Raw genomic sequence first — 25,960 nt, forward strand, 5'->3', positions numbered from 1 at the left:
TAGTAAAATCCTTCAAGTACTTGGGATCAATAGTAAACGACAAAAACAATATCGAGGAAGAAATAAACAATAGAATTGTTATGGCAAATAAAGCATACTTTGCAAATCTCAACCTATTCAAAAGCAAATACACATCTAAACAAGCAAAATTAAGACTATATTTAACAGTAATAAGACCAATTGTAACATATGCAAGTGAAACCTGGACCCTAAATGAATTGTCTAAGCAAAAGCTCCTGGTTTTTGAAAGGAAAATATTACGAAGGATATTTGGCCCAATAAAAGATGCAAACGATGAGTGGAGAATTAGAAATAATAAAGAGTTAAATATTTTAATACAAAACCAACACATAGTAAACTATATCAAAGTGCAAAGGATGGCATGGTTTGGCCATATCAATCGTATGGACGAAGGTAAAATAGTTAAGAAAATATAATATAAATGGAACCCCATCAGTAAAAGAGCAAAAGGAAGACCAAAAAGTAGATGGCAGGAAACCATAACCAACGATTTTAAAACAATGAATGTAAAGAATATTGGCCAAATCTTGTCCATAACAGAAAAGAATGGCGTAAATTAATTGAGAAGGTCAAAACTTCGACGAAGTTGTAGCACCTACTGAAGAAGAAGAAAAGTATGGCCTTTATAAGATTTTCTGATGAGTTGCTTTACTTGCTACCAATTCATCATCATAATGGCTTGTATTTTAAATTGCACTACTAAATACTGCAATAGGCACCTCCTTCTGCGTCCTATTCATTATTTATAAAGGATCCATTTGAAAATATTCTAAACTATTTTCTTTCTGGGTATGTTTGATTTAATATGGCTTTCATTTTCTCTGGCATATTAAACATTTTACTTACTCGATATGTTATACCCTTTTCATGCAGCTTTTTCATGGAGGTTGTGGCTAAAAAGCAACAAGCCGAATAACATTTGTACTTAGCAACATTGCCTAGTTGTAATGTTAATACTCAGTTGCTGTTAGTTATGGCATGTTAAATATTACATGCACTCACACAAAACATTGTAGCCCCGAAGATATGTATGAACTAATTCGCGTGAAAAGCATTATAGGTCAATTCTATGTTCAATATTAATATATTCTGCTGAACTGGTTAGACTTGGTGTTATAACATCATCGGCAATCATATTATTGTATCCAAGTTACAGATAAAGGCTTTAAAACTGTTTGAGCTTTCATACGACTTGCATTACTGACACTGTGGTACCAATTTATGTTTGTTTTTACTGCTATCTAATAAGTGCCAGAGCTATTGCTTTCATTTCATGTTCAATTTTATTGGCCTGTTATTTATGAAGCTTTGCAGTGTAGCCCCAATAACTATCGTCAATGAATTACTTTGTGAAATTTCTAATTTTTCATGGCTATATTTCTGCAGTGCCTGGGAAAAGTGACATAAGTCAGTTTCCACAAACCTTTTTTTGATAATTTATTGACAACTTACACTGGTTTATGTCGATTTGATTTTTTTCTGCATGAATTATTGTAATGGAAGAAATAATAATAATAATCCGAGGCGCTACAGCCCATGACGGGCCTAGACCGACCAGCCGGCTGCTGGCCTCACGCCCATATGTCGAAACAGAGGTGGACGATCATCCAACCAGGATGGAGGTATCGTGTCGTTAGCACGATGATCCCCCCAGCAGTTATAGCTGGCATTCGCAACCGGATTTCGCTACCTATCGTAGCTCCCCAAGTGCATCACGATGCTGGGTAGGCATTGGTCCCATACACTGGCCGAAATTTCATGAGAAAATTTCTTCCCCCATGAGGACTCGAACTAGCGCGCATTCCGTAACGCGAGTCCTAGGCAGGTTGCCTTAGACCACGACGCCACGGCACAGGACAATGGAAGAAATACTTATGTCTTTTTTTTCCAAGCATGCAGATGTTCCGTAAGTTGGTAATAAATTATCAAAAAAGATTTGTGGAAACTGACTTAAGTCACTTTTCCCAGGCACTGCAGATTTATTACTGTTAAAATTCACCACCATATGAGGAACAAGCTTTCAAAACCTGACATGTCACTTTTCAGAAAATGCTAGAAATATTTGTCTCTGTAATATATTAATTATTTTCTATGGTGAAATTTGATAATCTACAGCAAAAGAAAATAATCTTTAATATTTCAAAACAAAAAATATTATGTTCTTGCAGTGATGTAAAGTTTTGGCATCTGAAAATGGATATGTCAGGTTTTGAAAGTTTGCTTCTCTTATAATAAATTGGTTTTGATGTACGTTTTGTTAAGTAGATCTTTTTAGAATGTTTTTGTTATTAATTTTATGTATTGTTCACATGGTTATACATCTAGAGTTTCTTAACCAATTCTATTCTCAAATGTTGTTTCCAGTTCTTGTACATATACAAATGTACCACTTCTGTTTCATTCTGCAATAAGAATATTTTGTATTGCCTTTTGCTTGTGTTAATTCCCATATTGTTTCCATAAAACCTAGTGCAATTAATTGACCATCACAATGCAGAGAGAATGTATTAACTTCAATAGTGATAATGTTCACTGAAGGGCATTCTTCCATAAACTTTACATCATAAACAGTCTGCTTCGCACCTGCAGTGTCCTCACGTAGGAAATTTCTGAAATTTAAGTATGTAATTCTATTTCACTTGGTTTTTGATATTAAAGTGAATTGATGTGTCACTTATGATATGGTATTAAATGTTTCAATTCTGTGCACATTTCTATCTTATAAAACAACGTATTGCAGTAGTCAGGAGCTTAAAGTATCTTTCCTTTAAAAGCATAGCAGCACAAACATATATTGAAACAAAAAGCAGGCAATACACAATGTTAAAGCTGCATACAAACAATACTGGTACTGAAGCAAATACGCTGCATTATTAGGACTTGAATTATTTGATGTAGATCGTGATACCGCTCATTACTAAACAAGCTCATATTGTGCTGGTTTTTGAACTTGTTATTGCTTTAATTACAGAATTCCCTAGTTTAAATGAATGGGACATTGAAGTAACACATAATTATATATGGTATGTTATACTTTTAGTTTGAGGATACTATCTTCATTGCGGTTTCAGCAGTGGACATAACAAGGAAATTCAATCCAACAAACTTTAAATAAAGAAATATTAAATGCGATCAGTATATCAAATTAAAATATTGAGTATTCAGCACTTACAACTGTCTGGGAGCGAGTCTGGGCAATAGCTCCTAATGCTGCATTCAACTGATCTGGTTCCAAGTTGTCTTGGTATGTACTGCCACTGAAAACACAAAAAATCAACAGGAACATTAGTAGTTCCTAGGACGATGAAGATGACGCAGAACCGGCGTCAAAACAGGCCGTCTGTCTAAGGTACATAACCTTTTTTTAAAATTTTAACACTTTTAATGTGTCGTTAATTTTAAGTTTCTTAAACAAAGTGTTAACGTGAACCAGAGTCAATGACAAAAGAAATATTTAGAAAATGTCAGGCAAGACACATTACTGCAACAAAAGAATTTATGAAGGATCAAATCATATGAACTATACTTTCAAAGGCGATAAATATGTGTCTCATCAATCAGTTTATATCCAAGCCGTTGTAACTATGCACTTGACAATCGTTATTTATATTAGCAACCTTTCCCGTGAAACACTTGAAGAATGTTGTTGGTGTTTTCTAATGTCAAGTGTTTGACAATAAAGTCATTTGACCTCTTGCACTCCAATATTTTTCAAAGATATTATCATGATCGGCCACTGAAGCACAGATTTTGAGGTGTTCCGAATCCATTTCTTGGTTTGACTTGCACAATGGGCAGTCAGGGGACTGATATATTCCAATTCTATGCAGGTGTTTGGCCAAACAATCATGGCCTGTTGCCAATCTAAATGCAGCTACAGACGATTTTAGTGGTAAATCGGGAATTAACTGTGGATTATGATGCAGAGAGTTCCATTTTTTCCCTTGGGATTGTGTTATCAAATTTTGTTTGTTGAAGTCGAAGTATGTAGATTTAATAAATCTTTTCACAGAGTAATACGTAGATTTAGTAACAGGTCTGTAAGTAGCAGTGCTGCACTTCTTTGCTAAAGCATCCGCATTCTCATTTCCCAGGATTCCACAAATTTACTAATGTAAAACAATATGGAAGTCTTAATCCGGCAAGAGGCACGATTTCGTGGATGCAAGTAGCAGTGGTAGAGGGAGGGGATCTGCTTCTGGTTGGCCAACAGAAATACTGGGAATATTCACTGGGACTCACTGTATTACATTACAATATTCAATGCAAAGAGAAACGTGCTGATTTGGTGTAGTTATTTCTAAAATCAATTTTACTTCAAAAATTTTGTGACAAACATTTATATTCTCAGTATACATATACCCATTTTCATTACTGGTTTAAAACAGTTACTGTAAAACTGAAAAAGAAAACAAGTACACGCTCATTTTCTTACCCTGTTTTGGAAGACTCGTATGTAACGTTCCTGGACTGAGCAAACATATCAAATTCAGTGTCTTCTTTTTCTTTCTGCTGTGATCCTTGTTGCGCTGGTACACTGTTAATCATACTTAGTTGTGCTGTAGCATTGCCACTTCCTAAACCTGAAAATAAGAAAAGGACAAAATACCATTGTAATTTTTCACTTAGCATCCCTTTTGTAGTATAATAGCTATTTAGAAACAATGATATTATTATATGATAGAAATGAAGAAATGATAAACTGAAATGATAGGAGGAACTGATATAGTTGTATATAAGTTGCTCTCAAAGGGTTTAGTATGAAACAACTATGACAATACTGTTTCACTGTTTCAGTTCACAATATTCTTCATGTCATCCTTTCAGAGAACATGATGACACTTCTTCAGTTACAGCTCATACTTTCAGAATATGTTATGATACAATATTCATCGAATGTCTCATTCTTTTTTAGATCATATAAATGTATCAAAGGAATTTTATAAGAGCCTACATACACTAAATTCTTAGAATCACTGTAGTACTTGGATTGAGAAGAGATACCAAACACAACTTTTTTTGGTAGCAATAATGTTGGAAATTTCTATCTCTGCAGAAAATCTCAAAGTAGATTTTTTGCAGCTTCACAATACTGTAGCTTCTCTAAAGAATGTAGAAGGAAAATCTGAGGTAAAACTGGATGGTCAAGTTCACTCCCAAAAATTTGTACAATTTTGAGGGTTTTGTAAACAGCTGTAAAAAGGAATAAATGACTTTTAGTTGGTTATTTAATGACACTTTATCAACTACTGAGTTATTTAGCGTCGATAGGATTGGTTATAGCAAGATATTTGGCAAAACAAGGCCGACGATTCACCATAGATTACCTGACATTCGCATTATGATTGGGGAAAACCTCAGAAAAAACCCAACCAGATAATCAGTCCAAGCAGGAATTGAACCCACGCCCAAGTGCAACTCCAGCTAGTGCCTCAGTTAACTGAATTACACTGGTGGCTGATAAATAATATTAATTCAACCATTCAACTAACTCCTTGCCACATTACTGAAAATAAACATGTTGTAATACAAATATCACAGTTCTACGGTTTATTTATATATATATATATATATATATATATATATATATATATATATATATATATATATATTAGTTGAATGGTTGAATTAATATTATTTATCAGCCACCAGTGTAATTCAGTTAACTGAGGCACTAGCTGGAGTTGCACTTGGGCGTGGGTTCAATTCCTGCTTGGACTGATTATCTGGTTGGGTTTTTTCTGAGGTTTTCCCCAATCATAATGCGAATATATATATATATATATATATATATATATATATATATATACACACACACACACACACACACACACACACACACACACCTGTACTATATGCATTAGACAAAAATTTTGAACCACTATAGATGTTTTCAATCTGAGAGCCAGCAAAAATAAAGTTATTTCATTACATCGCAAGTAACTGATATATTCGGTTTAAAATCATCTACAAACTCTTAAAAGGTGATTAAAAATTATTTAAATACCCGGAAGTTAACACATAAAATACAGCTTTTTCTCTGGCCAAGGTTACTCCCTTATATGATAATCTTTCAAAAAGATTTTATCCCTCAAATTTAAAGTACAGTAGAACTTGGTTATAGCGACCTCGTTTTGTGCGAAACCTCGCCTGTAACGTCAAATATTCTGTGGTCCCAACTAATTCCCCATAAGACATATGCTCTTCTATCTTGCTTAATACAACAAATGTATATGCGTCTACCTCGCATATAACATCGTTTCCAACTTCAGTTTGGAATAAGATTTTCTAAGGACCAAAGTATTTTAAGAAATATTTTGTTGAAATCTGGCCCTGACAAAATTATTTACTGTCCCCTTCTGTCATAGATCTCTTGAATGCAGGCGAATTCCCCACCCCAATGTAACCTGCCCGAATTCATGCAGTATTAGGTCAGTTTCGACAGGAAGTTTTCACTAAGTGCATGGATTTTAAGGCAGTATGGGCACTAAAAGAAGTGAGTGACGCTTTAGAAGTCATTAGAATTATGAACATGTTCTATGAAGCTAGGAAGGGAGCAGTGAAATTTCAATTGAAATTATGAACATAGAACGTAACTCAGAAAGTGTGTATTGGGCAAGTACGAAACAACAGAGTAAAATGACTGATTACTTCACTTCTAAGTAAAGTAGTTTGGTGAGTATTGAACAAATTGTTTTAATACAGATTACTGTATTTATAATTGTAGGCCTACATGTATTTTATTATGTTCATGGTAGACTTAAAAGTCAATACATAAATCCAAAATAAGTCTAATTAAGTTTGTTACTTTTCATTTTCCACCTCACTAGATTGATAATGTGAATCTCGGTTACTACGACACTCATTTATAACAACATAATTTTTAAGGTCCCTTGAATGTCGTTATAACCAAGTTCTACTGTAATTGAAGCTTTAAGCATGACAGTGAAAATCATTCAAGACAATATCACTTAAAACATTTATCCGTTTGATATACTGAAGTAATTTTTTTTAAATAATTCTCAGAATTTATTTATATTTCGTCCTAACAAATGCTATCGGACTCAGGTAATGGCGTCAAATGCTGGTGCCACCATTGACTGTCTTTCGGTATGTATTTATATTATAAAAGTACCATAAAATAATTTCTCACTTATTAACACAAAGTCATGTAACTAACATTTCATGGACATAATACATTCTTAATGTTTCTGCTTATCATATTTCATGGGAAACGTAGCATAAGTTGTTTTCCAGTAGTGGGTTGCTGCTAGAATTCTTGAGGCTATAGTGGAAAGTATATTGACATATGGGGCTGAAGGCTGGAGTCTATCGGAAGGCCAAAAAAGTAAGATACAGGCAGTTGAAATGGACGGCATAAGGATAGGTGCTAGAATATCCAGGCTGGAAAAGAGAAGAAACGAGGATGTTAGAAGGATAATGAACATGGAAGAATCGGTGATTGCAAGAATAGAGAGTAGACAACTTCAGTGGTATGGTCATGTAAGGAGGATGGATGAGGGGAGGTGGCCAAACGTGCTACTTCAGTGGTCTCCAGCTGGTAGAAAGAAATGAGGAAGGCCTAGAAATTCATGGAGGGCTGGAATATTGAGGATGATGAATGATAAGGGACTAAATGAGCAGGATTGGAATGACAGACGCAGATGGAAAATGGGAATAAAGGGTAACCACTGAAAAGTGGAGAGGCCCTCAAAAGTAAAAGTAAGTAATGTTTCTGCTACTGTATTTTAATTTGGATATTTGAAATTTTCAGACTAACAGTGAGCAGCTAGTAAGGCTCGTTTTAGAAACCTGTATTTTCAATCTATTTCATTACTTACTTACTTACAAATGGCTTTTAAGGAACCCGAAGGTTCATTGCCGCCCTCACATAAACCCGCCATCGGTCCCTATCCTGTGCAAGATTAATCCAGTCTCTATCATCATATCCCACCTCCCTCAAATCCATTTTAATATTATCTTCCCATCTACGTCTCGGCCTCCCTACAGGTCTTTTTCCCTCCGGTCTCCCAACTAACACTCTATATGCATTTCTGGATTCGCCCATACGTGCTACATGTCCTGCCCATCTCAAACGTCTGGATTTAATGTTCCTAATTATGTCAGGTGAAGAATACAATGCATGCAGTTCTGCGTTGTGTAACTTTCTCCATTCTCCTGTAACTTCATCCCACTTAGCCCCAAATATTTTCCTAAGCACCTTATTCTCAAACACCCTTAACCTATGTTCCTCTCTCAGAGTGAGAGTCCAAGTTTCACAACCATAGAGAAGAACCGGTAATATAACTGTTTTATAAATTCTAACTTTCAGATTTTTGGACAGCAGACTGGATGATAAGAGCTTCTCAACCGAATAATAACACGCATTTCCCATATTTATTCTGCGTTTAATTTCCTCCCAAGTGTCATTTATATTTGTTACTGTTGCTCCAAGATATTTGAATTTTTCCACCTCTTCCAAGGATAAATCTCCAATTTTTATATTTCCATTTCGTACAATATTCTGGTCACGAGACATAATCATATACTTTGTCTTTTCGGGATTTACTTCCAAACCGATCGCTTTACTTGCTTCAAGTAAAATTTCTGTGTTTTCCCTAATCGTGTGTGTATTTTCTCCTAACATATTCACGTCATCCGCATAGACAAGAAGCTGATGTAACCCGTTCAATTCAATCTATTTCATTAGGTATTTATTAATAATGCTTACTGGGTTCACATCATACTACATTCAGTCTGTATGCAAAATGTATTTTAAACAATTTAATTTCTAATTCTTTGATTTAGAAGAAAATGTAGTTTTGAATTCATGTTAGGCATGCATATTTCTTCGACTTGTTCTTCACTGTAAGGTCTGAGCTCTAGTTCACTCCACTTCACTTCGAATTGCTTCATGAGTGTTTGCATAAAGAGAACATAGTTTCTAATTCTATGTATGATTGTAATTACATACTAAGTCCAGCAAGTTTAGTGTTCAGGTTAGGAACAGCAGCAGCTCCAGCAGCAACAGTGACAGCAGCAGGAGGGGCAGCTTCGTCACTCAGATCTATAAGGGAATCACCTCCAGCTTCAACAGCAGGTTTCTGATTAGCTGCATTCAGATGAGCTGCGGGTGCCTTTGAAGTTTGAAGACTAGCCTCCCGATTATTTTCAAACCTGTTGTATCTAACATGAAAAACACCAAATAAAACAACACGTTATTTTATAATAAATATCACTACAAAATGCTATTCTTAAATAAACATATCGAACATGTAAATATGCAGTAGTGACTATGTCAATTAAAAAAGTTTATGCTCGACCATGCCGAAATGAAGTAATTATACACCTGGTAGCAGTCCTTTATTGCATGTCATTAAAGTACACCCATTCATTAAAGTTCAGGTTTTCGATTATTCTCGGATATGCAATCAAAAGATAATGAGGGAAACATCACAGAGGCTGGAAATCCAATACTGTCGCAGAAGGTTATGTTCTGTTACTATAATAATTAGCGTTAATTGTAAATAATATTCAAATAAATTCCATTTGTCATCTCGTTTTTCAATTCTAAATCAATTTCGAGGTTATATCAAAATTAGTTCATTTTATTCTCTAGATTACATCAAGGTCAATGACATTATTGTTCCTCAGAAAAATCAATACTTTCGCGTCTGCGCACATCTCACAATTTACGAACTATGCACAAGGTCACTTCCGATCTTCAGTCAGATACGAATAAAATGAATACTTCTGAATAATTTCAAGTTAGAAATATGGTCGAGCATAAAAAGTCATATGAAACTTGCCTATAATGGTAATTAAGATGCTCGTATGAAAATTATGAAACTCACTTGCACTCGTTTCATAAACAAACATACTCGCGTCTTAATTAGGCTACTATCATTAAAGGCTCGTTGCATAATGTACTGTACTGGGTGTGAGGGCGTGAAAACTGAAATTTTAATGATACACTGAACAAGTTTTAAAACATAATGAGATTTATAGCACATATTTCATTCATTCACGAAAAGGAATAAAGAAAAATCAAAATATTCGTAACATCATTATGATGGCTATAAAAAAATAGGTTTAAAACGTTGAAAGTAAGGCTGGAAAACAACATACAGCATGGAATATCAGGACAGGCTGGTTCTACGACATGAGAGTCATGTTGCAAAATTTTTAGTACAGAACAAATGACTGAAAAAAAATAGTGAACGGGAGAAGAATACGGGGCACAAGAAGATATCAGATGACAGAAGACATTAAGATATATGGATCATATGCGGAGACTAAAGGTAAGCGTTCACTACATCGTATCGCACTCATCGGATGAATCACACGGATCGGAAAATGACAATCTTTACTGTAATTGTTATGTAACCGCGTTCACTACATCTTATTGCACGCATCGGCTGTTGGCAAATCCGTTCACGTTCCTCGGATGAGCAACTTTTCCGATGCATGCGATCATGGCCTTCTTTAATAAATCAATTTTAATTGGTCAACTGTTACTATTATGTTGTGCCATGTTCAGTGTCGTGCCAAAATGGCAGACGAAAAACTTATTTCGCTTGTAGAAAACTGCATTCCCATTACAGTAATTAAGACGTTTCTTACATATATATTATGTAACTAATATCTCTTTCGTTTCTTCCTCTTCAATTAAGAAGCAAGAAAAAATTACAAATTCTTATTCGCTAACACTCATGGATAATAGACCTAATCTCAAAACTCCTTTGTTTTCAGCAACGTCAATATCATAAGTCATAAGTTTTAAATAGCTGATAGGGAATCCGAGGTGATTAAGTAGAGCCGTTACAGTGAACGCACTGCACTTAAAATATCCGTTGTCTGCAATTCGTCTGAGGAGTGCGATATGATGTAGTGAATGCTTACCTTAAGAGGAAGGCAGAAAATACGAATCTTGGGTTTGCAGTGAAAGACCTGTCCTTTGGCAGAACACTACGAATGAATGAATATAATAGTTTTAAAGGATAATATATCTTAATATATATAATTTTTCTCGAAGACATTACCTAAAAGAAAGAGATTCGTATAAGACTAGCTTTCATTTTTGGAACAAATTGTCACTATAACATAGGTTTAAATGATTTCATTATCATAGTTTCAATATCCATCACAATTTTGTGGAAAGACTTAATAATAATCGAAGCTCCACTGTATTGTGCATTCAATTATGGAGATTAACTTACAATGGATGGAGTTAGATTCTTATGTAGAGAAAGAATTAGAAGCCAAGTTAATATAATCAGGATGTATATCTTACAGAGAAGCATGAAGTTATCTGAAAGAGAACTAAAACAGAGAATCGGTTCTTGATTGGAAGTCATGTTACTACAATGGTCAGAAGAATGACGTAAGAGAGCTAAAGATGAGCTTTCACACCAAGAGTGTACGAAGGAAAGTCACTCTCACACTGGTGATGTGAAATACTTAAAAAGTGATGAGTTTCCAATGGGAAAACAGAAAAGAATATAGATTATCAATTAAAAAATAACCATTGAATAATAAAATCTTTAATGAAAGAGAAACAAAAACCATCACCACCTTCCTGTCAGGTTAAAGTCCTGTATGAATCATTACAGTCTACAAGACATAATTTTTCACCCATCTCTTCATGAGGCATAGGAACAAAAATAAAATACAAAATTTAGCGAAGTTCAATATCAAGGTCTATTTTTCAGATAAACTTAAAGTTTGCAAGCACGATAATTGCAATCATTAATATACGCGAAAATCAGCTTCTTTGTTATCAGTGCTTAATTTATTCTACTTTTAACATGCACTGCTTTCTTATATATAGTAATCCATTATGTATTAGTTCTATACAGGTTTCATAACATGAATTTATTTAAAACTTCCCTTATCTAGATTTTTCAAAGATCCTTATTTATTAGAGAGAATTCTTAGCAGGTATACTATCCTGTTTCCCTCATGTAATAATTTTTATGTCATCTAATGTGTTTTATTGCAATTACAAGTAGTGTAATCTTAAGGGAACTTTATGTAAAACTTTGAACATAGAATGACCAGATGTCCTTTTTGCAGAATACTCCATTTTTAACAGCTTAACCTGTGGTCTGCAAAACATACTATTATCCGAAATAGAACTCAGAAAATATTTACCTTAGAAACAAATTATTTAGCTCGTCATTTACTCTCAGAAGTTCTGCAGTAATCTCATCATTTGCCAACTTTCCTATTAATTCCACTAGTCGATGTTGCATTGCTTGACACGTACTATGTAACTCCTGAAATTATATAAACACAAAAATTATCTGTAGTAATGTCACGAGAGGTCTGGATCTCCCGATAAATCCACTCGCTTCGCTCATGGATTATCTGGGAAATCTCAGACCTCGAGTGACATTTATTAGGACTATTTCGTGAATAAAATAAAAATTTAAATAATATATCCCTAAAATTCGATCACAAAATGTTAATAATTGTATATTAACGAATACTTAACCTATTCAGACATTGTGAAGTTGAAATACTCGTAGATGAATATCGATTATTGCAATAAAGAAATTCGATGTTATTATTAAGTAATGCCAATTGCGAAAAGCGAAATACAGGTTTAACAATGTTAATTACCTTTCCTGCACTTTTCTCTTATTATTATAACAAATACATTTTCATTATCTGCTGAAATCATAATTTAATTTAACAGTAACAGTGGGGACAGCTATACACCAATGCTTATGTATTCACAGTGAGACATGTTGCTACACAGTGAAGTCATCTCTGTATAGATAGGCCTAATTAAAACACGAATTTTATTACGCCATACGAAAGGCAGTTTGATCAAAGACATTATTACTATGCAAGGTCTTTGAGTTTGACATGCGGTGATGTTACATAATTTTGAACGTCTATTAATTGTTTAATTTCAATACAAATGTTATAGGCTACAATTTTATAGGTTACGTTAGGCCTACCTGTGGAAGCAGGACCAATGTCAGCTGTGCCTTGTTTCGACCGTTACTTACAATCAGTGCTACACGAAAGCATTTTTTATAGCTCGACAAACGCATTGGTCTTCACTGCGTAAATATATTAATTAATATTAAATATCAATCTTGCATTCATTGCTTTAAAGTTGAAAGAAAAGTTTAACCGTGTAGTTGCATCTTAATGTATTCATGATCATCAATTTACGGGGAAACAGTTGGCGACGACTAAACAAAAGAAGGACCATGCGATAAATTGATAGCGATAAATCTAGCTGCAGAAATTATCGCAAAGTCTGACTGTGATTGGTTGGAATTCAAAATTTCATTACACTTCATTGGTCGAAAATAGAATGATGTCATATAAACGAAATAGTCAAAATGAATTCACTCGCCAAATACCACCTTGCTATCACCAATACTATCAACAATAAATAACCAGTAGTTGATACGTCATTAAATAACTAAAAAAAAAAAAGATCCATGTTTACAGCTGTTTACAAAAACCCTCAAAATTGCACAAATTTTGGGGTGAACTTGACCATCCAGTTTTACTTCAGATATGTTCAAGAATATCAAGAATGGACAACGTGAAAATTAAAATAAGGGAAAAAAGATATACCTGCCAAGAAATGAAAGAACTGCAACTGGCATGGCATGGACACACAATGAAGAAAAGATACTGAAGTAAAAAATAAAACCTCCATTGGATATATTCTGGGAAAGGAAATGGAAAGATAGAAGAAGGGACAGCTTGCACAAAAGAAACATGGGAGATAGTATACAGGTCACAAGTTCTGGGAGAAAGAGAGAGTATTTTTTGGCTGGAAAACCTTTTAAGAAAATAGAAATACTCCTAGGGAACGAAAATGAATTATGAAAAGTATTGCCAACCTATACAATGATGGCAATTTAATAATCACCAAAAGTATTATGTCATTCTGTTGGGATCATTTTCAAGTGGTAGGCTTGAAGAGAAAACACAAGTATTATTAAAATGTATTACATTATTCAGTACCGAATTTTTGTAAATACCAATTCGTTCCCCAGTTTTCTAAGACGCATTCTATTGAAGAGTTGATGTTCATTCTAGCCTTCATATTTTACACATATAAGACAATGGTCACGTGAGTCTCTCACCTGTACCTTGTAAGTTTCAAGGAGATATATCTTTTGATCTTTTTAATCATAAAGAATTACAACAATTTCACTAATCAATTGCCGATATGATACTGATCAATCATGTGCTGTCAGTCCACACATACTGTTTGCCAGTACATTGCGTTTGCAATAAATTAGAGAGTTATTCATAATGGATTATATTGTATTCATACCTTGCTTCACAGCTAGAGTATAGAACATGTCAAACGAAAAAAAGAAAAAAATCTTAATACTATAAAATCTTAATTATAGTCACAGTCTAGTTGAAATATACACAGAAGAGTTTCACAATATAGTGTACTAATACAACACAAAGTTTTAGTACCAATACTTAAGACAAAACAGAAATATTCGTGTCATGAATTCACCTACAGAATAGAAGGCATGAGAAATTAGGTTCTTCTTTAATTTGGCCCTAAATAATCTTATGTTTTGAGTTTGAATTTTTATATCCATAGGGAAGCTATTATTGAACAAGAGGCAATAAAATATTTCCCTATTGATCTGTGTCTTTTTCGTGCAATCATTCTTTAAAATTACGAATTCTACAGTAACTTTATCTTTAACCTGCAATTATTCATAAATGACGTCACCCCAAGGCTATGTCAGAAGTGGGGATAAAAAATAGCGGTGATATCTATACAGTGAAAAGATAAAAATGAATGAATGAGAAATTATAATAGATTATCATGTTTTAAGGAAGGATTATGGCATATGATAAGGAATTAAAAAGTATGTTAATAGGAATTAAGAAGTGATAAACGATGAACGAAAATAGGGTATAGGAAATTGGTAAATTATAATCACAGATACACTTTCTTAAGATACGGAATTGTTTTTTATAAATTCAGTGGACCCTAAGATTAAAGTTTTTTAATCAAGAAGTCAATGTTGCTATGGAGTGAATTTTAACTACTATTGTGTTCTGGAGGTGTTATTTCCAGTAATATTAATAAATACTAATGGCAATAATATTCAGTATTTCCTACATTTGTATATGGGCTATTCCATGTCAAATCAACCGAAATATAGAGAAAATTGACCTTACAATTTTTAAATACAATGAAACTTTTTCTGTCCGTTGACAACTGTGATACAATGCTTTGTGCAAAGTTTGAGGCATCAGAACTTCATAGTGTTTAAATGTAAAATATTTAAATTTATCGTATTTTCATAAAATTAGCAACTTGTGGTTCCGAAACCCTTTCACCCAATGATCAAAATCATGGTTTATTTTGATGCTGACAAATTAAAGTTTATATTGACATGTAAACAGTTTTTCTTACTTTTTATGGAAATGGAGAAATTTAGATTATTAAGACGCTTTTGACCACGAAAAAATATTTTTAAAATATATGGTTAGATTCTGCATTGAAAGTACAAATAAACACATATTTTTTTACTGTCGCACCGTTGATAAGAAAGTATTGAAAATATCAAATAAAGAAAATAATTAGTACGCGCGTGAAGTAACCAGCTGACTGTGAGGCGGGAAGCTAGCCGAGACAAGCAAGGCCAGGAGACAAACATGTGATGTTTCGTCTAGTAGCGCATAGCTGGGCTAGCTTTATCACAAGTTTTCATAAACACAGGAGTAAAATGACGTCCAACACTAGCTTATCTTCAGCTCTCGGCCAGTGAGTGCGGTACTGCACCGTTCAAGTCTAGGCATGTGAAAATAATTTATTTAATACCCTCGAAACTTATTGCCGTGCCACTAAGCAAACAATGCCGAATCCCTCTTAATAATGCAAGGTTTTTTTGAATGTTTTAGTGGTTGATGTTAGTGTTTTATATTAGACATGTGCCTAAAAGAAGTGGAACTCGATGATGTACATGGTTTATTCAACTTATTCAGGATCTCCGAATGGTGCGCTTCATTTATTTGTAAATAGGATTTCAGTGAAGATGCATAGCTATGACCAGTGATCTTTATTAATTCTTGTTCTTGAATGCCAATGCGAGTCATATTTGAAACTGCTGTGCATTGACTGGAGTGGTTTGTAATTTTTTTTTTGACGTCCAGACCAGTGCAGTTTGAAATGCTGGCAAACAAAGAAACAAATGCTAGGGACACAATAAAATTAAACAAATGCTAGGGACGCGATAAAATTAAACAAATGCTAGGGACGCAATAAAATTGTGCGATAAGCAGCCATGATTGGTTGAAATAAGTCCTTTAGTACCGTTTTATTGGTCAAAAGTAGTATGACGTAGTAAAAGTGTAATAGTCAAGTTAAATATGGCTACATCTGCTCACATTTCCATACCACTTATTGTCCCTGCGTGAATCTCTAACCTACTTGTTTAATAGCTGTCACATATGTTCTTTCACAATCACAAAGCATACATTCTAGTTCTCTTCTTAATTTTATTTCACCAAATGTTCACTCTTTTAGTATAAATTACGTATTTTTCAATTTTACCTGTAACAATTCCAGATCACTTGGATGCTCTTTTCCAGGTGTCAGTTCACTTAGCATCTCACTCAAAACTACCATGTTACCCTGCACCACATCCAATTCACTCTGCAACTTCCCCAGCTGGTCTGATGTGAGAACAGTAGGTCCCATCTGAGGAGCAGGAGTGGGTGGCTGAGTAGCAGGGGATCCTGGAGGCATTGTGTGGGGTGAAACAGGCATTGTCGATGCTGACATGTGAGTCTGAAGAGTTGGCACACCCATTGCCACTTCTGCATCTGGGATGCTCTGTCAACATTTATACATATATCTTTAGTCGTACACTAAACAAAACTTAAAATCTTTTATGCTCGACCATGCCGAAATGTAGTAATTATACACCTGGTAGCAGCCCTTTAATGGACCTCATTAAAGTACACTTATTCATTAAAGTTCAGGTGTTCCACCAATCAGAAAACAGCATTGTAGCAATATGAAAGCGCAAGTATTGATTATTCTCGGATATGCAATCGAAAGACAACTAGCGAAACGTCACGGAGGCTGGAAATCCAATACTGTCGCAGAAGGTTATGTTCTGTTACTATAATAATTAGCATTAATTGTAAATAATATTCAAATAAATTCAATTTGTCATCTTGTTTTTCAATGTCTAAATCAATTTCAAAGTTATATCAAGATTAATGTTTATTTTACTCTCTAGATTATATCAAGGTCAATGTGGACATTTGTTCCTCGGAAAAAATCAATACTTTCGCGTCTGCGCACATCTCTCAATTTACGAGCTATTGCACAAGGTCAGTTCCGCTCCTCAGTCAGATAAGAATAAAATGAATATTTATGAATAATTTCAAGTTAGAAATATGGTCGAGCATAAAAAGTCGTATGAAACTTGGCTATAATGGTAATTAAGACGCTCGTATGAAAATTATGAAACTCGCTTGCACTCGTTTCATAAACATACTCGCGTCTTAATTACTACCATTATAGGCTCGTTGCATAATGTACTATTATATCATAAAGTGTCAATACCCTAGCTGAAAATCAATAAGCTACATTTCCTTTTAGTGTATATAATGAATCTTGCAAGTCTTATCATCTGGTACTTTAGTAACTCTAATTAGAGAAGATACAATTATCATTCTCAAATCTTATTTTAAATTTGTATTCAATTCTCACATCTCTTAAATACACAACTTCTATTAACATAAATGGTTTATTTAACGATGCTCGCAACTGCAGAGGTTATATCAGCATCGCCGGTGTGCCGAAATTTTATCCCTCAGGAGTCCTTCTACATGCCAGTAAATCTACTGACAAGAGCCTGTCGCATTTAAACACACTTAAATGCCATCGATCTCAGCTGGGATCGAACCCGCAACCTCGAGCATAGAAGGCCAGCACTATATCAACTGCGCTACCGAGGGCGACTATATTAACATAAAAAATATAATTTTGTTATACATATGCGTACAATAATATACCTCCATTTTTTGTCAGATTGCACGTTAAGATCGGTATATATAAAGTGAAGGGGCCTGCTTCAGCTGGTGCAAAAAGAGGTAGCTTCGTGCTTTCGTAATGAAGAGAATGAGGAGAAACTTCTGCTTCCAACTTTCAATCGGAGCAAGAAAGTGGTATCTCCAGAGCTACTACCCAGGAAATGATCTTGAATTTCAATAGCAATTTCAGTTCATTATTTAATAATTCTGTGGTCAACAAGAGGAAGTACAAGTCTGCTTTATCCTCATTATCATGTACTGGAGTATACACAGAATAATAATCAAAGCAGTGTTTTTCCAAGTGCTTCTACGAAGAAATATCATGTTCTACAAAAACATGGTGTTGGACTGACCTTACCCAATGAAGACTTGCATCTTTATTCTGCATTTCTACCACTCAAGCAACCAAAGTAGCTTCAAGTAATAGTACATTATGCAACGAGCCTATAATGGTAGTAATTAAGACGCGAGTATGTTTGTTTATGAAACGAGCGCAAGCGAGTTTCATAATTTTCATACAAGTATCTTAATTACCATTATAGGCAAGTTTCATACGACTTTTTATGCTCGACCATATTTCTAACTTGAAATTATTCACAAGTATTCATGTTATGGTTATGTAAGTGAGGAGTGAACTGACCTGAATTGTGAGATGTGCGCAGACGCAAAAGTATTGATTTTTTCCGAAACACGAATGTCACTGACCTTGATATAACCTTGAAGATTAGGCTTGATATAACTTGGAAATTGATTTAGAATTGAAAAACGAGATGACAAACTTAATTTATTTGAATATTATTTGCAATTAACGCTAATTATTATAGTAACAGAACATAACCCTCTGCGACAGTACTGGATTTCCAGCCTCCATGACTTTTCGCTAATTGTCTTTCGATTGCATATCCGAGAATAATCGATACTTGCGGTTTTATAATGGTACAATCAGTACAAAGGTGATTTCTCATTGGCTAAACAACTGAACTATAATGAATAGGTGTACTTTAATGAGGCGCATTAAAGGGCTACTACCAGGTGTATAATTACTACATTTCGGCATGGTCGAACATAAAAAAAAAACTAGCAACAAATTAATATCATCCAACTGTATCATCATCATTCTGACAATGTCTGATGATATTGATAAACAGTTGGGATAAACAGATGATCATAATAAATACCTACTTGTGAAATTTTATTTCTTATTATTTAATCATATAATCCTTATTAGGAAGTTTTTAGGCAAGAAATCTTCAAATAACAACTCTCCGGTGCAAAATGGAGGCAACAGTTTTATATTGTGATTGTGACACAATTGTGTAAATGAAAAAATTTAAAACACACATCGTGTTTCTTGCTAAACTACTTCAAATCAATGCAAAAATTTTGGTTAAAACATTACCTCCTTCCACATTGTTTTTTTTTTTTCTCCTGAAAAGTTTATAAAAATCCCCATTTTGCACCGGTGTCTTCGATTATAAAATGTGCTTCAGAAGAAGCACATAAACCTTCTTCATGCAAAAGATCTATATATCGAACTTGCCTAAATTTGATATCTTCCTACCAACACTATAACATACAAAATTTAAGCATTGCTTCTCAGCATATCTTTTGACCATGGATACTAAACTTCTTACCCTCTGTGGTGTGTGAATAGGCGCCATTGTGTCCAAATCTGTCATAGGGAATTCTATTCCTTTCTGTTTTAAATCATGGTAAACTTGCACAACACCTGACAATTCAGTTTGATGACGAAATGCATCTGCCCAACTCTGAATCAAACTCAGCACTTTTTCTTGAACAGCTGTTGGAGGATCGTTCTTTGGACCTAAAGAAAGGCAACACTTTCAAAATATGACATATTACAATATACTTTAATTAATAGCGCGAAATTGATATGAGCTAAGCTTCAACAATAGCATTTCTCAAATATTTTACAGTTTGCAGCAATACTATATAGGAGCTGCTTAATATATTTATAGATCAAATACTCTATTTAAATATGCTTATATTCAAATTCTGGCAGTCATACATAATATACTTACAGCATTAAACTGTTTGTATTAACTAGTTGAAAATATTCATAATTTCAAAGTTGATGGAATGACTGCATAACATCATATATTCCACGCAAATAGAATACTTAATATAAGCAAAATAAAAGGTGCGGCAAAACATCCTCCCAATTTAAAGTTTAAATAAACAGATGGATCAAAATAAGGAAACTTTATTAATATGAATGGTATCTTAACAGTGGGAATTTTTCATTTTTTGAATAATGTGTCTCTCAAGTGGTGTCCTTCACCTATCAATGCATTATTTAATGCGACTTCGGAAATTCTGCATCACTCTAACTAGCATTTCTTGAGGAATAAGACCAATTTGTTCCTGTATTGCATTTCTTAGTTCTGGCAAAGTCCTCGGCCGATGTTTGAACACCTCAGCCTTAAGATGCCCCCATAGAAAACAATCGCAGGGTGCAAGGTCTGGTGATCGTGCTGGCCAGGGGGCGTTGCCACGTGAAGAAATTAAGCGTCGGGAAACATATGTCTCAGGACTTGGAGATAAATCTAAGCTGCTGAAACCATACCTGGTCAATCAGCAGCGCATTGAGTCTTGTTGCCAAAAAATTGTTGATCATAAAAGTGTACCACTGAGAGTTCACTGTCACAGTAGCACCATCCTCTTCAAACAATTAAGGACCAGGTATCCAGACTCTTGCAACCGTGGACCATACAGTAACACGGTCGTTATGAGGGTTTTTTCATGAAGTTCACGAGGGTTCTCTCCACTTCAATATCGGAAATTTTGATGATTCACGCATCCCGATAAGTGAAAATGTGTAATGCAGATGCTGAAGATGCTGTGGTTCTTTTTAATGATGAAGCACATTTTCACTTATCGGGATGTGTGTTCAAACATCGGCCTAGGACTTTGCCAGACCTAAGAAATGCAATTCAGGAAGAAATTGGTCTTATTACTCAAGAAATGCTAGTTAGAGTGATACAGAATTTCCGAAGTCGCATTCATCAATGCATTAATAGTGAAGGACACCACTTGAGAGACACGTTATTCAAAAAGTGAAAAATTCCCACTGCTAAGATACCATTCATATTAATAAAGTTTCCTTATTTTGATCAGTCTGTTTTTTATTTAAACTTTAAATTAGGGAGGATGTTTTGCCACACCCTTTATTTAATAGGACAGAACTAGTAATCTGCACATGATATTCAACATAAAACAGTATCTTTCTCTCTACATTCATATACTAACATTTTAGTCAAAACTTCGGGTGTAAACAATTGTAGTCTCACAGTAAGAAAACATTTTTAAATTGTACACCATAAAAAGTAATGTTGCTAAATAAAAATAAATTTCTGAATTCTCGCAGAAATACACTGCCATAAAATATAATCTTTAAATTTTTTGTTAATATTTTGTTTATATAATAAATATTAATGCTTTATAGACCACATTTTCCTATAAATGTTCGAGGCAAACACTTGTTATCCACATAAAACGACTCAAAACAAAAACTCCATATAAAACAAATCAAAGCTAACTTGAATATATTAATTGTAACATATGAATTTGGAGTTGGCAGTTTAAGAGAAGACAAACCATAAGTGCAGTTGGTATATACTACGTTTCCATGCACCGTTCACTAAATTGCAGCATTTGTCTCAGTTTCTTCTTTAAATTTAATGAAGAATTTCCTTAAAAAAGAAAGAAAAAAAAGCGCACACGCATACCACTCTTCTGCCAAATGACAGGTCTTTCACTGCAAATCCTCCAGAATTCTCCAATCTCTATTTTCTGTGTTCCTCCGTCTCCGCATAAGATCCATATATCTTAATGTCGTCTATCATCTGATATCTTCTTTTGCCCCTAACTCTTCTCCGCTTCACTATTCCTTCCAACATATCCTTCAGTAAACAGTTTCTTCTCAGTCAGTGACCCAATTCTTTTTATAAAATTAACACAGTAATGAAGTTATAAGTGTTAAAAGAGTGTAGCAAAGAATGAACACTTCCTTTTCCTCCTCCATATCAGTCTGAACATCATTCTTTCTTTATTCACTCTTTCCAACAGAGATTAATTTCTTATTCTGTCTGTCCATTTCACATGCTCTATTCTTCTCCATATCCACATTCCAAATGATTCTAGTTGCTTCTCTTCACGTCGTCTTAATGCCCATCTTTATGCGTCATAAAGTGCCACAATCCACACAAAGGACTTTACTAGTCTCTTCCTTAGTTCTTTTTCCTGAAGTCCGCAGAAGATGCTCATTTTTCTATTAAAAGCTTCCTTTACAATATTCACCAATCAACATTTTTAGGATATCAGACGAATTTTGCTCTTCAAAAGATGCAGTGCATTATCACAAAGATTCTACAGAGACAAATACACAAATTGTCGAATCATGTCCCATGAATTGATGCCAGAGCAAACTGTGGAAAACGCCATCAGCTAATTGAAAATTCTACAGATTATACATTCAGGAGGCAACTCATTACATGTGTAAGAAAAAAGCATTTTTCATAATCCTAGCACATGAAACCAATGGCTTGACACTGGCAGCCTGCTAGAATCATTACCAAATATTGTTTTCAGTGTAAAATAAAGATGGGCTAAATTATTTTTCTTGGTAAAGTTAAAAGTGTTCCATTTACACAGAACTAGCAGTTGTACGTATCTATGAACAGGTTATATCTCAAGTTGTTGAGTTTTATTATCTGGGACGAGACCATTAAAATAAATTACCCATTGTTATTACTGTAACTGTGTCCTGTCGAGTGGAAAGTTATGTCGGTTGGTATAACTTGCTGCTGATCGAAATATATTCATTATCTTCATTCAGCACACGTTTCTAACCAACAGGAATAGTTCAACAAAAGTTTATCTTATGAAATCTCACAGAAAGAGAAAATTTACGAGTAAATCTTTAACCTTTCAAAGATAAAAATTCACAAACTTGATTTTGTAGCAAGAAAATATATTTAAACAAATACACAAATTAAATTATTGGCACTAACAGTAATCATACTTAGGCCTAATATTTAGAAATCAAAATCGTTAATAATAGGTTTGTTCCAACACGATTCGGAATCAATTCTGAACTGCCTGCTCATACGCAGTAGCCCAACAAGACTAGAACTGATTCTGAACTGATACTGAACTCCAGTGGTTAGGTTCATAGATCGCATCCCACGCATACCATTCTCCACAGTTGGTGACACTCAAAATCCCATCATTCCCGTCCTCATACTACGTCTCATTAAAGAAATATGGCGGCCTTCTTCATTCACGCATGACGAATTTCGTATATAAGTAAGATATGTATTTGGGGCTGGCTGGTTATGTGTACAGCTCTCCTAGTGGTCACATCCAATTTCTACTACTCCATACTGTAAATCTTTGCGATTTTCCAAGTATTTTATGAATGTTTCTATTGGCGCGTACATATTGAACCTTTACCAGCATTTTCAGTGCCAGTTAGGATAGATATTATTGTCGAAGGAAGTCGTATTTCAACATAATTAACAATCGTATTTTACATTTAAACAGTGATGCATTCGCTCGTGACGTTTGATGTGGACAATATGACAGTGATGCATCCATTCATTACTAGGCCTATGTACAACAGACGAATAGTTCTAGGCTATTCAGTGAGAAGTATTGGATGCCGGAAAGTAAAATCACGTGCTTAGTACTCAACACTATTCGTAGTACGCAATTGTTAAAGAAAAATGTGCCTCCTTTCGTCTAGTTCTGTAAAATTATCAAAAGTGAATTCGTCACTAGTCTTTGGGGCACTACAAGGCAAGTGAAGACGGTATTACCACACTCTAGAAAATTTACATATCTTCTCACCATTCGTGAGCTGCCACAAGGGACAAAGAGTACTTATCCATAGAAATTTTTACAAGTTCACGAAAAACCATTAATTTTGTTTTAACAATGAAATTCTTACAAGTACATAACTGCAAATAATTTTTTTTGAGAGTAGTGGAAATATACCTATTTTTAGAAAGGTAAGTGTTACAAAAAAGTAAAGAATGCTACTGAACTTAGTTTGATTTCGAATAGGAGAGCAATTGATCCTTTCAATGCAGCTAAGGTTACAATCGGAATAATAGATGTAGGTATTCCAAGCCTCTTAAACACATCTTTCATGAAGAGAGTAGCGGTACCTCTTGCTCCAACCAGAAGTCCGATTACTTCAACATCTTTTAGCTGGTATTTTTCGAGGTAATAGGGAATGGTAGGATTGTAGATATTCTTTTTTTCATTATCCATTATACTGTCGCGAAGCTCAATATTTAGTAAATATGCAAACATTAGATAGTTGCTCACCACTAGGATCGCTAATATCGCCTCATTACAGGCAATGCAAAATAGAACCGTCACAGTCTATTGTTTCTAGCACCCTCAAAACTCAAGCTTCGTGACTGTATATAGTAGACTGTGGTATTACCGCATAAATCCTTAGCTCAGTTGTCAATTTGTAAATGCTTCAATGCTTATCAGTAATGGACACAAAATAGGCTATCTCAGTCTGTCTGCCCGCCCACTTGCTGCTAAGGTAAGGAAAGGGGGCATACTGCTAGCAGCATAGTTACTCGCGCTCTAGCCCTCTACCTCCCAAATGCTTCACTAGAAACATCAGAAATAGATTCTTTGATTGCAGTAGATATAATCTATTCTTTTATTGTAGTAAATATAATTATAATCCATCTCCATAAACTTTACATATCCTTATCAATGACAGTGGGTCTAATGTCACTAATCTACTTCCTCATCAAACCATACCTAACCTCGTCACTGTTTCAAACCCTACCTAACTTCGCGACTAACAGTCGGATTGCTTGTTGCAGACAGTGGAGGGGCTACTTATCACAAAGGGTGACGAGAAGAGAGGGTAGAGAAGAAAACTATTTTTTTCTTGACAAGAACGGCACGAGTGAACGTCAGACTCATTGCCCATCGAAAGTTAAGAAAACACAAGAGATTAGAGCTGTGACAAGCCTACAGTAAAGTGATTACGGTACAACATTAGACACTCAAAAATGAGCACTATTCTCCATCCAAGTTTAGGCCTACCCACGTTGCACAAAATTAAGTCATTAACTCAACAGTAATATAACACTATCCAAATATGAAAACCACAACTTCATAGCTGAAAACCAAGTCACTTGTAACATACCTATCAATTTGACTAGTTCCTGAACAAATTCCTTATTACAGGCCAAAACATGAAATCGTTTTCCACAATTTTTCACACATGTTTCCAATACAGTAAGGGTGTACATAACCACAGTGTAATTCTTTCCAGCATTTTGTGTTAAACGTTTTCTTATAGCTTTGATTGCATCTTTTGGTCCGTCTTCAGTATCATTAATAATGTCGCATATTTCCATATTAAGTGCCCAATTTTCTGAAGCAAGGGCAGCATCTGTAGCTTGTTCTGTAAATAAAAAAAAAAACAACTTAGGCTTAAGTAAAGATACAGTGACTATCACTAACAAATAAATACATATAATATTCAATATTCAGTGCCTTTAACAGTGTTTAAATGATAGTCGAAACCACAAGACTAAACAAGTTATGTTCATAAATACACAAAGTCCTACAGTAAAGACTATTTCGTCATCAACACCCAACTGCCAGTTGTCAAGGCAAATGGTGTACAGTAGAGACTTTATAAACAGACATTGTCAAACAAGAAAACGGTGTTTCTGAAATGAATATCGTTTAATAAATGTAATAAACATACATCTAATTGCAAACCAATAATTATTTATTACGTATTTCGTAAAAAACATCGGCTACGCATAAAAAATAAGATCGATCGTCACTTGTTGTAACTTTGCGTATTTTA

At 34.5% G+C, this 25,960-nt stretch overlaps 1 protein-coding gene across 6 annotated transcripts in view; it reads right to left on the reverse strand.

Moving 5' to 3' along the window:
* The window catches only part of LOC138706339 (TOM1-like protein 2), a 63,777-nt gene that overhangs the window by 37,582 nt on the left and 235 nt on the right, over positions 1-25,960 (reverse strand). For 5 of the 6 annotated variants that reach the window (XM_069835516.1, XM_069835496.1, XM_069835524.1 and 2 more), the window contains exons 2-8: positions 25,286-25,546; positions 19,716-19,906; positions 16,589-16,870; positions 12,175-12,299; positions 8,996-9,207; positions 4,457-4,604; positions 3,194-3,278 (exon numbers count right to left, since the gene is read on the reverse strand). In XM_069835516.1, the coding sequence (XP_069691617.1) occupies positions 3,194-3,278; positions 4,457-4,604; positions 8,996-9,207; positions 12,175-12,299; positions 16,589-16,870; positions 19,716-19,906; positions 25,286-25,546 (1,304 nt within the window). Of the gene's footprint in view, positions 1-2,600; positions 2,631-3,193; positions 3,279-4,456; positions 4,605-8,995; positions 9,208-12,174; positions 12,300-16,588; positions 16,871-19,715; positions 19,907-25,285; positions 25,547-25,960 lie in introns of those variants that run through there. The other variant, XM_069835541.1, reaches the window with a different exon arrangement.

Source organism: Periplaneta americana, chromosome 1 (genome assembly GCF_040183065.1).
Source record: "Periplaneta americana isolate PAMFEO1 chromosome 1, P.americana_PAMFEO1_priV1, whole genome shotgun sequence".
Classification (NCBI taxonomy): domain Eukaryota; kingdom Metazoa; phylum Arthropoda; class Insecta; order Blattodea; family Blattidae; genus Periplaneta; species Periplaneta americana.